This window comes from Neolamprologus multifasciatus, chromosome 23 (assembly GCF_963576455.1).
Source record: "Neolamprologus multifasciatus chromosome 23, fNeoMul1.2, whole genome shotgun sequence".
NCBI lineage: Eukaryota > Metazoa > Chordata > Actinopteri > Cichliformes > Cichlidae > Neolamprologus > Neolamprologus multifasciatus.
In genome coordinates this window covers 31,713,490-31,724,192 of record NC_140460.1, presented here as the reverse complement: position 1 = coordinate 31,724,192, position 10,703 = coordinate 31,713,490, and the positions used below count along the sequence as shown (strand labels likewise).

Below are 10,703 nucleotides of genomic sequence, written 5' to 3'. Positions count from 1 at the left end.
TGTACATAATTACGTGCTTCACTTTGTTAAAAAAAACAAAAGATGTTCCTGTTTCTGTGTCAGTGGATCTGGGAAATGTGACCGATGCTAAAGAATAGATTACAGCAGGTAAATAACTTTTTCCTCTCTTCATGTTTGTATTCTAAATCATACATAAATGACTTGTGTGCTTTTCATAGTTTAGTGTCTGTATGTATAAGTGGTTCAGTTTAGTAAATCATCAAGACTGTCATTACTTACTACATAAACATATCTGCCTTGCTCACTGGTGCAGGCTATGTGAATATATTTAACAGTGTGCATATTATTATGAAGTCACTTTGGGGTGTAAAACTGTGGACTTAATCCATTTATGTGTGTGCCCTTACCATTCTCGGTTTGCAATCATAATTGAAAGCATGATTGTCAAGTCTTTTTTTCTTTTCTTTTTTGTGGGAAGCAACAGAATTAATTTGATGATCTCATGTTGGAGATTTGACAACCTTTTAATGTAATAAAGCTAAACCTGAGATCAGTTAATCGTACACCTTTAGCATTACCAAATGCTACTTCATGTCCACAATGCATTTCTACTGTGTTGACAGATATCCACTGAAGTTAGGGTGGTGTTACATGAGCGTCACACTCATGTAACACCACTTGTGAGCACAAGATGGTGCAAGTCATTAACACTTTATTCTTAAAGGGAAAAGGAAAGACTCAGAAATGGGGTAAGGCTAAAACATAATTAAGCACTTGGATTTTCTGAAGGGCGATTTAAAAAGGATCTTTACAAAAAATAAGTTTAACAAGATCACCACTGAACAGTCTTAATTTTTCTCCACTTTTAATCTGTCTTTTCATAAGAGGCTGTTGTAGATCAACGACGCATCTCAGCTCACCTCCTTTACCTAACCATCTTGGGTGTGATATAAGCCACGAATGAGGTTTCTGTCAGCAAGAAGGATTTAAGTCTCACAGTGATTCTGTCTCACCACACTTCAAGAGCTTTATTGTCATTCCCATCACATGTTAACATGAGGTGGAACAAACTTATGTACACACGGTCACGGAGCAAAAAGAAACAAAATAATGAATTTTTTTTTTTTTAAAGTAATAAATAAATAGTTGCCGGTGCTTAAACGATGCTCAAACCGGTGCTTAAAGAATGGAGAACACAAACTTTGTCAAAAAACCTCTCATGTTCAGCTGTTTTTTTGTAAAAAGATAACAATGTTAGCCTTTTCTGCAGCTATGGGGCATATATGGTATCACTCTTGGCTGGAAGCAGTGCTTAAACAATGGAAAAAACACAAACGTTGTCCAAAAACCTCTCATGTTTAACTGTTTTCCACTTTTTCTTTGGTCATTTTAGCCTTTTTGGCCAGGGTGAAGGGAGTATCTGCCATCAAATAAGAAGACAGCCGCATGTAGCTATGATGATGTTTGCTAGTTCACCTTACATGCATTAATGTAATAACGTGGTTAGCCTACTCAACGTAAATTACACACGAACAACATTAAGCTACTCACGCAGAGAAGAACGGCTGCTGCTGCATCATCATCCTCATCATTTCTGCTACACTGGCAGGGCTAGGGGCCAGGACTCTCCTCTTCGGGTTTTTGGGGGATGTTGCAAACTCCGGGTCCGATAACAGGCAACACACCCGCAGTAGATGCGCTCGGTGTGAGGTCTCGCAGCAAGCTATGAAATACGGCGCATTTCTCGGCTTTTAAAAAAAAGCGCTATGCGTTGCCAGGTGTTTCATCGGATTTGAGGTGTTACTTCCTTTGACAGTATCAGCTTAAAGCACTTGTTGCAGGCTGCTGAGTTTGCATCTTTTGCTGTGAAGTACAGCCAGACTTTTGACCGCTTCACCTTGGGCATTTTTAATCTGTAGCTCTGCTCTAAAAGAACGTACGTACCTGGGCCCGCCTACTATCCTCTGAAACGTAAAAAATGATTGGCTAGAATCTAAAGTGTATCACAGCTCAGGAAAAAAAAGCACCGAAATGTGCGCTGCTTTTCGGTCTCGTTACTACCGTTTATGTCAGAACCGGTGCCCATCCCTATTTATCACTTTCAGCGGCTTGCAAAAGTATTCAGCCCCCTTGAACTTTTCCACATTTTCACATTACAGCCACAAACATGAATCAATTTTATTGGAATTCCTCGTGAAAGACCAATACAAAGTGGTGTACACATGAGAAGTGGAACGAAAATCATACATGATTCCAAACATTTTTTACAAATGTAAAAATGCAGCTGCCCCATCAGCTTCCCTGGCTGATGGGGCAGCTGCTGCTTCCAATCTGCTCTCAGTACCCACACGGTAACAGGCACGCTCCGGGACAGCATGGACTCCCGTATCGCCACAACATGTCAGCTTCCGGCTGATGTACAGGATCAGGTGGTCGACCCCCTGTCCTGTACATAACCACCACTCCCCTGTAGCAGAGCCAAAGACCACACCTCCGCCACACAAGGCTGCTCTGTTAGTTGGTTTTGGACCCTATAATGGACCCGTTCAGGGCAGCCCAGTGTGTTGTGGACACCTGCTCAAATGCAGGTCACACGACTGATCCATCAGCATGTGTGTTTTTTTGTTTTTATTTTGTATAACTTGTATAGTTGATTGCCCTTACCTAAATTGTATGATTTGAGATGTTTAGGATTTGGTCCAACTGATGTCTCAGAGCATCAAGAGTGAGTCTTTGCTCAGTATATCTTATCATAGTAAGATGATGATTTCACAACTTATTTCACATTTTTGTTCTGATATTTGCTACCAGATAAGAGATCTTCCCATAGTCTAGTAATGGTTTATTTTGTATTTTTCTTTTAAAAGACAATGTTCAAGTTGAGAAGACAAATTTTCAGTGCCAGTTGACGTGACAACCAAATTTGCTACTGAGCACTAGCTTTTTGACCCGTTTGGTTCTCTGTATTTCAAACAGTGCTTGTGTGTGAATGAGAACCAATTGTCCTGTAGTAACTGGGCGGCAGTAGCAACTCTGACTTCTTACTTGCTAAAGACCGTTTGCTTTTCTAAGTCAAACCTTTGAGCTGAAATTGACCACACCTCGATTCTTAACAAAGATGAGTTGGACCTTCTTAACAACCAATCCATCCATCCTCTTCATAACTGCTAGTTTAGCACGTGTCCACGTATATTGATGCACACATTCCTGTTTGATTCCAGTGGAAGTTTTGTTGAAAACAAAAATCAGTCAACTTCTCAGTTGGTCCAAAACCATCATTTTTTTAGGTAGCTTTGGCTTTATTTATTTACTTTCTGGCTTCACATCTACATTACTCCAGACTGAGTGAAAATACATCGTTTCTGCCCACTATCGTTTGCATTACACTTCGCACTTATGTTTTACAACTTTAAAGTTTCAGAGTTGTCCTTAGTCATGCTTTCAGTCTTGGAAAACAATTGCTTTATTTCCTGTATTTGTCATGTCTTACAGATCCTGCACTGATTCCAGTGATCCAGCCAAGCAACAGGTAAACTGTCTGTGTATGCTTAGTTTAAAGATTTATATTTGATAAATCGACACAGAGCCGTGACATCGTAAATTGATAACACTCCACAAAGATCTTGGACGTCGACTTCATGATTTATTGGTCAAAAATGACCAAAAACATTATAGCTTAGAAACTGTGATTATTGTCAACATATAGAACTGGAGGAAAAAGGTTTAAAAATATCATGTTACATTTGACCTCTGACCTCTCTTTGAATGTCAATAGATTGATCTGAAGGACAAAGTGATACTAATGTTACATACAGATTTTTAAAATGATAGTAGGTTTCCAGACTGACAAAAACATGTTGGCCTGGGAGTATCATTGATAATTACATTATGCCTTTAAGTATATTACAGTTACAGGTTATAACTGTTTTAATACACAAGAATGTGAAAATGTAAAATGTTTTGTTTTAAATATGTTATCACAAACGTTTTTCACTGATATTTATTACTAAATGAATTTTGCTTAAAACAAAAAATAAATATGCATGATGATGGGAAGTATATGTAAATGGGTTTCAACAGAGAAAATAGCAAAAGGCTGCACTTTGTTGTGTAGTCTTCTTAAAGTATGTTTAAAAAGAACAAGGAAAACACAGTAATTACAATTATATTCCCTTAAAAGTAAACGCTGCCTTAGCTGAGGTTTGTGCTTTGAGTACTCCTTGTTTCTGAACCCCTTATTTTTAGTCTTGTTAGTCTTAGTCATATGTCATTAATAATTTTTCCATTGAATTATGATTTAGGTGAAGCCAGCAATGTGTAGTTATAAAAGATTTTAGATATGAAAGGTGGTTCATATCAGTTGGTCAACTTGTTACAGTAAAAGAAATGCATTTAAATTTCTACTCCCACAGGTACTAAATGATTTACTGTAAATAAAAAGATTTGTAAAACCACAGTGCTGTTGATGACTCTGATTTCTCACCTTCTGGTTCTACACAGTCATCCTTTAGTACTCTTTATTTTTTCTGTGTTACAGTAGCAATATGGCCTCGGCTGTATAAAATCTGAGTTTTTAATAATAGTCTTTTTGTTTTATTCTTGATACAGCATGAAGGATTACCCTGGGGCTTAAAGCCACTTTTTGTCATTAAGTGTCTAACTACAAGGGAGTATTTTATCTGGATGTCTGGGGCCTGGGTCTCCTCCATCCTGTGGCTCCATGTACCTACTATTAAATACTTAAAACGCTCCCACACACAGGTGTTCACATTGTCTGGATTGGCTGCTGCCTCTAAACATGTTATGTATCATCAATACTTTATGCTGCTCTTTAACGTTTAATATTTATTCTTTACTGCTACATATGCATATATTGGGTGTTGCTATGGTTTCCCTACTGTGTTGTTTGTTTTGCTTTATTTCAGCTGGTAGTCAAACAGATTTTCAGTGTTTTTTGTCTGTTTTTTTTCTCTTCCTCTTCTTTTAACTTTCTCCCCAACTTCTCCTTCTTTCTTCTTTCCCATCCCCCAGTCCTGTCTGTTAGGATTGTAATAACTCGAAATAAAAATGAAAAAATCCTAATAAAATTCCAATAAACTACGACTATCAAGTGGACCATTATAGCAAAAGACGTAATGGTCCACTTGTGAAAATCTGTTGGGCTTTTTGTTTGGCCTTCAGACAACAATTCTCACTGCTACACTGCCAAACAAGACAGGCAAACAAATAAATAAAAGAATAAGAGGTACGTTGACTCACTGCCCAGCTGGAGTTCAATTTTAAGTATTATCTCTTCAACACAGGAAATTTTGGTTACAGAATTGTAATCGCTATTTTTCATATTTTGTTTATACTTTTAGTCAATTTTTTGAACTAATTTTTTAAGACAGGAAGGCTTAAAAAGTAACGAATTATTTAGAAAAATTTCTTTTGAACAAGAATACATATATATTTTTTGCAACTAATTAATTACGATGGGCAGGAGTTTAGCAATCTGCAAAAAAAAAAAAAAAAGAAAAAAAAAGCCCCTACAAATTCAATAGTACTGAGAATAATATTTGTCAGTGTAAAATTGTGAAGATGTTGAATATTTCATCATCTACAGTGTCATTGAAAAATTCAGAGAAATCTCAGTGCACAGCGGAAGGCCAAAAGCTAATGTGGAATGTCTATGATCTGCAGGTCCTCGAGCAGCGCTGCGTTTAAAACGAGTATGATGTTGTCATTGAATATACAGTATGGGCTCAGAAACACTTCTAGAAGAAGAGAGTTTGCTGTATCATCCATAAATGCAGATCAAGCAAAGAAGCCATATTTGAACATGATCCAGAAATTCTGCTGACCTTCTTTGGGCCAAAGCTCATTTAAAACAGACTGTGGCAAAGTAAAAAACTGTCCTCTGCTCATATGAATCAAAATTTGGAATTTTGTTATGGAATACATGGTTGCTGCATCTTCTGGACAGGAGAGATACAACGTGGCTTGTCAAAGTTCAAAATCTATCATTTTTACTAGAAGTCGCATATACCACATCTGGAAAGACACCATCAGTGTTGAAACTTATATACAGGTTTTAGAGCAACAAATGCTTATGATGGTTTTGTTTTTTAGAGGTTTTGATTATGTTAGTAAGATGATGCCAAACCAGATCCTGCACCTATTGCTACAGAATGGATTTGTTGTAGTAGAAACCTGCAGGCAAACCTTCCCACACATTTGCAGCCTGGATGCTACACAGTGGTAACTATAACTCTATCCCAACTTTACTGAGATGTGTTGCTACCACCAAATTCAAAATACATTTTCACCCCTCAACTGTTAAAAGGCTGATGGGAGGTGATGTCATCACCCCACTGGACAGCATGGACACCTCAATTTGTGAATGCGATAACCCAAGAATGATGCGACGTAGGAGCTTCATTGGTAGCTCAATTGATACTAGGTGCATCTGCTAATTCGAATAGTTCGAATGTCAGTCACCTCGGCCTGGAGTTCAGAAGTTATGTTTTCTGAAAACCTCGTGAGTGCTATTATTTGAGAACAAAACGGCGTAGGATTTTGAAATTGACACTATATATATGTGTGTACTAGGATGATGAGTGGTTGGACTGGTGGTTTATGGTCTATTGTGGATTTAAAAATAAGTTTATGATATTTGCAAGTCATTGCAGTCTGGCTTTATTCACATTTTACACAGTGTCCCAACTTTTTCAAAATGATGTTTGTAGTGGATCAACATGAAAGTTCAAATGTGGTAAAAAAAAAAAAAAAAAAATTTAAATAAAACAAAAATGTCCAGACGACAGATCATTGATTATTGGGTATCATATATGTAATGATTTTGAATATGGAGCTGGCAGGTAGGAGGAAAAGAGTTTGGTGTGTCAGAGGATCCCAGGGACAGGAAATATCTTTAGCTGTCATACAACAGTCCTGGCATGTAATAGTAGATTGCTTGTTAGTTCAACATGTATTACACAATGCCTATTCAGAACGTATTAGTTATCACATTTGACAAATGGTTCCTAAAATGATACAGTTTATTACTGATCGTCATTTTTCAGTTTACCAAAAGGCTTTTTTCCCCAGTCTTGCTCAGGTCTGGCAGACTTGCAGTAAAATGTGAGTACATCTTTGACACAGTCAGAGCTGGTTGATGCTTTGAGGGTGGAAAAAGTGTGTTTGTAGCGAAAAGGTTGGGAACCGCCAAGGAGGGGCATGTTGCTTTTCTTTGCCATGCCCAAGGCTGTTCATTATCAACATGAAGGAAGGTAATCATTGAAGTGATCCAGTTTTAACGGGGCTGATCGTGGCCAATTTGGGGAATGAATACTCCTAGTCTCTGTTCGTCTTCCTCTGTGGCCTAGTTCTTCTTTAGCCCAGTTTGTGGCCCACTTCTGGTTCTAGAAGGACAACCAATTTTTGGGCTAATAGTAATTTTTCCTTTTGACTACGTGCCACATTGAATTAACTCCCTGCGCTGTTTCCAACAAGCACTCTGAGATTAAATCAACTTTAGCCACAATAACCTTTATTATGGTCTTATACACTCCATTATGAATGCAAGATTACATGTTTATGTGAAATTCAATTGAAGGCAAATCATAATCTTTAAGCCCTGAATATACTACATTACAACCTTGTGGCCTAGATTACAGTCGGTACTATTCGTGACTGTTTCACTGTTACACGCAGGAATCCCCATATATTTCCTACTATGAAAGACTCGATAACAGGAACATAAATAGACTAATCTGGGGTTTTAAAATAAATTTCTACCTGCTGGCCTGTCACCGCTCTCACAGGCAAATTCAATTTCATGTTTTTCTACTTAAATTGTAATATGACATTACTTAAATTCTCATTTTCCCCCAGTGTGGACAAAATTTTTTTTTAAAAATGTAACTATTGACAAATTGTAAAATGTGAAAACAAAGTAGTACTTGGATAGAACGTTTAAACCCATTTGCAAAAAAACCCCCCAAAAATTTTAAATAAAAAACAATAGCATTATTGACTCAGTGTTAACCTCTAATTTTCAGTTTTGAATGGAAGTTAGGATAAAGATATATTTTTAAGAATGTTATTTTAGCCAGCTTTCTTATGTTTGTTAAAGGAGACATTACAAAATTGCCTCTTATCCAGTTGAGAGCAGCTATTACTGTAAGAAATGGAAGCAAATAAGTTAATCTAAAGTCCTAAACACGTTTTAGTTTACTTTCCCCCTTAAATCTTCTATCTATAGATGTACATTGATATTCAAAAACACTAAAAACTGTTAACTTATGATTTACTTGTATTTAGATTCATGTGGGAAAAGACTGTAGTCTTGTGAAAAACTTAGTACACCCTTAATTAAATCATCATCAAGTGTGTGCACCTCGAAACACGCAGAGGTTTTGGCAGTTTGTAGGTCTGCAGCATTCAGATGCCTCTTAACATCTGAAGGATGAAAAACATCAGAAATGATGAACTGTTTCTGCCCATTAATCTGGGAAGGTTTATGAGGCCATATCCAAACTTTCCGCAGTAAGATTATTCATAAGTGGAAAACATTTAACACAGTTTGTCTGTGAAGGTTCTCAGTCATCCAGGTCATCGTAGTCTAAGGAGCTTGCAAAGAAAAGCGTCTGGACTTCTTTAAGTTACTTGAAGACGTTTCACCTCTCATCCGAGAAGCTTCTTCAGTTCTTAGAACTTAGAACTGAAGAAGCTTCTCGGATGAGAGGTGAAACGTCTTCAAGTAACTTAAAGAAGTCCAGATGCTTTTCTTTGCAAGCTCCTTTGATTTAACACAGTTGGCAATCTTTCCATGAGTGGATTTCCTGGGTGCTGAGTTTGGTCAGAACAGGCAATACCCACAAAGTGAAAAAAGAAAAAAAAACTTTATGGGCTTCATTTGGCATGTTAAAGTTCACTTTTCACAATACAACCAGGAAAAGACCGAACACTTCTGGCTTGTTTGGAAGGGTTCCCAGTGAAGACCATTGGTGAAGACCATACACAGCATATCAGCAAAAATGGCTTAATACCAATCAAGCGAGGTGGGGTGAGGATTTGGGGTTGTTTTGCAGCCACAGGTCTTGGGCTCCTTGTGGTCATTGAGTCAATCATGAACTCCTCTGTAAACCACAGTATTTTAGAGTCAAATATGAAATTGGGTCATGAAATAGAAGAAATCTATAACACAATGGCTGAAAAATAAAAGAATCGAGGTGTTAAAATGATGCAAAGTTCTGACCTCAACCCTATTGAAATCCTGCGGCAAGATCTTAAGAGAATTATGAATAAACAAATGTCCACAAACCTCAGTGAACTGAAGCAATGTTGTACACAACAGTGGACCAAAATTAGCTAACTAGCTATAGTCATGTGACCTTTGATGTGACCCCATAATGAAGTGAGAGACTGATAAAGTCATACTGAAAATTATTATTTTAAGTCATTAAAGGGTTCTGTGAAAACTTTCTTTTCCATATGACTGACAAAAAGTGGGATCAATGGTCAACATGGAAAAGCTCCCAAATGTGCCTGAGTAGCCTCCTGTTTTCATGTTTTTATATCAGTTTAGTTGTCAGGACATTGCAACAAAAGAAATTTATCTCATATTCATAACAACAAATGAGGTGATGACTGATAACCAATGTTTTTAACAACTAGCATTATAAAAATGGCATCTCAAGATTGACATTTTGGCCTTACAAAGGTGTCACTGAATGGGTTTTGGATGTTTTTGAAAAGATGCACGTTAGGTCTTCAGACTGTTACACTCTGATTTAACTTCAGATTAGATAATGAGGTAATTGTGTCACTTGATTTAACAAGAGACCAATCTAACACATAAACTCATTTATAGAGATCTCATTCAGCACACAGTAACGAGCTGACAGTAGTTAAAATAACGGGACTTTTTTCTAATGTTGTTTGCTTGAGTAATGAAACTTCATTGGCCCACTTGCTGAATTCCTGTAGAATTCTCGATAAAAGCTGATCCCCTAAGCAAACAGCTTATCTTACCTTTAGCATTGTTTGTTTTAGGGTAAATCTGACTGTTCTCTGAGTGAATGGAACAGTTTGGTTAAAAATAGGTGGACCTATTTTTTGCAGCGTTATGGCGCCGCCTCCGTTCTATGCGCAAAGACGCCTTAAGAAGTGGCAAAGCAACTGATAATCTAGACAGGAGACGCATGAGCACGGCTATTCGTTGATGGCAAAGAGAGAGACGAAACCTGAGCTTATTTTCCTCCCGACGTTTTTTCCTTCTTTATTTCTTTTTTTAATATTAAATTTCCTTCGTGTAGTTTTTCCTTCACGCGATCTAATCCCAAACAAGTTTTTAGCTTGTGGTGAAATGGTTCGTGTCTCCCGGAGTCGGAGTTTATTAATGGGATTTCTTTCACCCCTGCATCACCCGAGGACAGCTGGACAGTGAGCCGGAGGGCGTCTGGAGGCTGGATGGACAACATGTCTCCACAGCAGCAACAGGACAGCCTCAGCCGAGGCGGCGCGCAGCAGGAACACAAACGGGTACGTTTGCGCGTAAGAGTCTATGTTTTCACTCACCTTAGCAGACAGTTCTGCTCTTTTGAAAGTAAAGACAGGCTTCCTTCTAATTCATTTCTGTCTAATTACATCGCGTGGAGAGGGACAGCGTTCTCACATTATGAATGAGTTTGTCGGCTGGGAGGTTAGATCAGAGTAACAGGTGTTCAAACAGCCGATGCAGCTTTTGGGAAATTTTG

General features: G+C 37.8%; 1 protein-coding gene and 1 long non-coding RNA gene across 4 annotated transcripts in view; one reads left to right on the top strand and one right to left on the bottom strand.

Moving 5' to 3' along the window:
* Positions 1 to 29: 29 nt before the first annotated feature.
* Positions 30 to 2,241, bottom strand: LOC146492006 (uncharacterized). Its single transcript, XR_014872522.1, has 2 exons — positions 1,311 to 2,241; positions 30 to 1,175 (listed from the first exon to the last, which is right to left on the bottom strand). It is a non-coding gene; the product is annotated as an uncharacterized LOC146492006 (long non-coding RNA).
* A 6,499-nt stretch (positions 2,242 to 8,740) lies between these two features.
* Positions 8,741 to 10,703, top strand: part of LOC146492005 (rho GTPase-activating protein 20-like) — a 31,188-nt gene continuing 29,225 nt past the window's right edge. Inside the window, exon 1 of one of the 3 annotated variants that reach the window (XM_085152419.1) lies at positions 8,741 to 10,488. In XM_085152419.1, coding sequence (XP_085008545.1) covers positions 10,417 to 10,488 — 72 coding nt within the window. In that variant the 5' untranslated portion in view covers positions 8,741 to 10,416. The remainder of the gene's footprint in view (positions 10,489 to 10,703) is intronic. The other 2 variants (XM_085152417.1, XM_085152418.1) reach the window with 2 other exon arrangements.